Raw genomic sequence first — 2,353 nt, 5'->3', positions numbered from 1 at the left:
TAACATACACCAAAAAAAAAAAAAAAAGGAGGAGAGATAAGAACTATAGATGTTTGATAGGAAAGAAGGAACAAAATCCCACCAGAGCACCCGCCAACCACCCACTAGCCTCAGCTTACACCATTTGGGAGTTGGGTTGTTTCGATCCTGCCATTTACCACTGAGACCAACACAAAAGACGTATTTCATTTTATTAGCAGCAGTGGAAGCTCATTGTTCTTTATAGCATAATATCATAATCATACTAGGGGACAGACTGTAGAGTTATGACAGAACGTCGGGTTGTGAACTAAGTACAGACAAATTAACGTTTATTTACAAGGAATTATAACATGAAAGGCAGCGTGGAGAAATCAGGCGCTTGTCAAAATAATGAAATTGAAGAAAATGGAATTAAGTCGCTACAAGACGTTGATATAGATCTAGATTAAAAAAAAAAAAGCTTCGCCACTCGGATGTTCAACTCTCTTCTTTTGGGCAAGAGCAAAAAGTGTAACCGTAACACCACATGTGCTGGTGCTGCTTCTGGTGGTATCACCAAACTCTCTGGTATCACTAGCATTGTTGTTGCGACAACACCACAGCGCTCATAGTGGTGGCTAGAATGACTCTAATATAGTGTAAAGCGCATAGAGCTTACTTTCGAGTGGGGACATGCACTATACACAAATGCTATTTATTATTTATTATTAGAATACCATGTAAGGTCTGGTTGTTCACCTAGTTCAGGCACTGTTCGTCTCGTCTATTTGAAATGAAAGCTTGACAAGATCATTTCATCTTTTTGAAAAGAATGCACATTTTAGCCGATTTCGCTTTCTTATTCATTAGCTTTTTCATTTTCTTTTCGTACTATGTCTGTCAGTTGAAGGTGAAGTTTCGAATCAGAGTAACATTCCAAAAATCTTAGTTCTTCTAAGAATATTCTTTCCCCTCAGCCCGATAGGAGTACCAAGATCTTTTCTAAAACGAGAAAAATGACTGATAGGGTTTCAAAGAAAACATCATCTTTAAAGCGTAAGATCTTACTCGCATAATGCCACGCCGTCTTTCAAGATCCCGGCAAAATCGTGTTCTGTTTTAAGAGCTTGGACGTCATCACAGAGTTTCCGACCGAGCACAGCTTCCATCCATCGGGTGACGTCACGGGCTTGATTAGGGTCGAACTTTTGCTCAGCCTACAAAGATATAAAATTCAAATTTACGCACAAAAAAGCAAAAACAAAAACAAAAACAAAAACAAAAAACAAACAAAAAACAAAAAACAAACAAAAAACCCCAACGAACCAAGCAAACAATCAATAAACAAACAAAAACAAAACGAAACAAAAACAAAACGAAACAAAACGAAACAAGCAAACAAGCCCTCCCCTCCCCCTATATGTACTTATTACTGATATTTTTTGGGTGTATGCGTATTTTGTTTAGGTTGATTCTTGTGTATGCAGCGTATTGAGATGAACATACCCAGGGTGCAAACGGCATTCTCAGTAATTCGGAGCGCTTTGAAAAAACGTTTAGTGATAATGGCCCAAATCAACATCATATACCTACATACACCTTTGTTCCCTCCGACCCTCCCCCTTCCCCGACTCACACTCTAATCGCCTGCTTAATCCCTCATCCCCCCAGGGAGCCCCTCCCTTCCCCTCCACTTCCATCCCCACCCCTTCTGCTCGGATGCTGCGTTTGACTCAGCCAGGATTTGCCCTGACAAGCAAGTTAAAATAACCATTTTCGTCTCGTAAATTATTTAAATTGTGTTCAAGGAGGAAAAAAAAGAGAGAGGGCGCTCTAAAATATTTACATAATCATACAAAAACATCAAATATTTTCAGAATAACTATAACTCTCAATCCCACAATACCGCGTTGTGTGAACCTAAGAATTTTCTTCTTCTGGTTACACGCATTCTCCCCGACACCGACGATCCCCGATGCGTATGTTGTTATCTGCCCATCTGACCCTCCTACCCACTAATGGAGAATAGGGATCTATTCGCCCTTCCGTCTATTTATCCGGCTGTTCCCAGCGCCCTTGGGCCTGTTTTGATTCTGTCAGGCTGTGCGGATGTTATCCCAACTTGTAAGACCTTACCGGGAAACGCAGCCTGACAAAAGAGGGGAACATTACAGCAAATCGACGTTACCAGGCGTCCTCACAGCGACCTCTATCTTCTGAGGTCGTAGAAGTAAGGCTGGGCGCGGGATCCGTTAGTTCAGTTGGTATCATGCTGAACTACAAAGCGGACGGCGTTGATTCGAATCCTGGAATGGACGTTTTTTGGCTTTTAGTTGTTTTCAGAAGTTTTCAAGGCTCTAAAACATGACTATTTGGGTCGGTCCTATCGGAG

At 41.3% G+C, this 2,353-nt stretch overlaps 1 protein-coding gene across 1 annotated transcript in view; it reads right to left on the bottom strand.

The window, feature by feature from the left end:
* The window catches only part of LOC101850070 (muscle-specific protein 20), an 18,006-nt gene extending 16,521 nt beyond the window's left edge, over window positions 1-1,485 (bottom strand). Inside the window, exons 1-2 of the mRNA XM_013079984.2 lie at window positions 1,468-1,485; window positions 1,030-1,178 (exon numbers count right to left, since the gene is read on the bottom strand). Coding sequence (XP_012935438.2) covers window positions 1,030-1,178; window positions 1,468-1,485 — 167 coding nt within the window. The remainder of the gene's footprint in view (window positions 1-1,029; window positions 1,179-1,467) is intronic.
* Window positions 1,486-2,353: the final 868 nt, after the last annotated feature.

Source organism: Aplysia californica, unplaced genomic scaffold (genome assembly GCF_000002075.1).
Source record: "Aplysia californica isolate F4 #8 unplaced genomic scaffold, AplCal3.0 scaffold00070, whole genome shotgun sequence".
NCBI lineage: Eukaryota > Metazoa > Mollusca > Gastropoda > Aplysiida > Aplysiidae > Aplysia > Aplysia californica.
The sequence above is the reverse complement of the archived record's forward strand: the minus strand, read 5'-3'. Positions and strand labels throughout refer to the sequence as shown.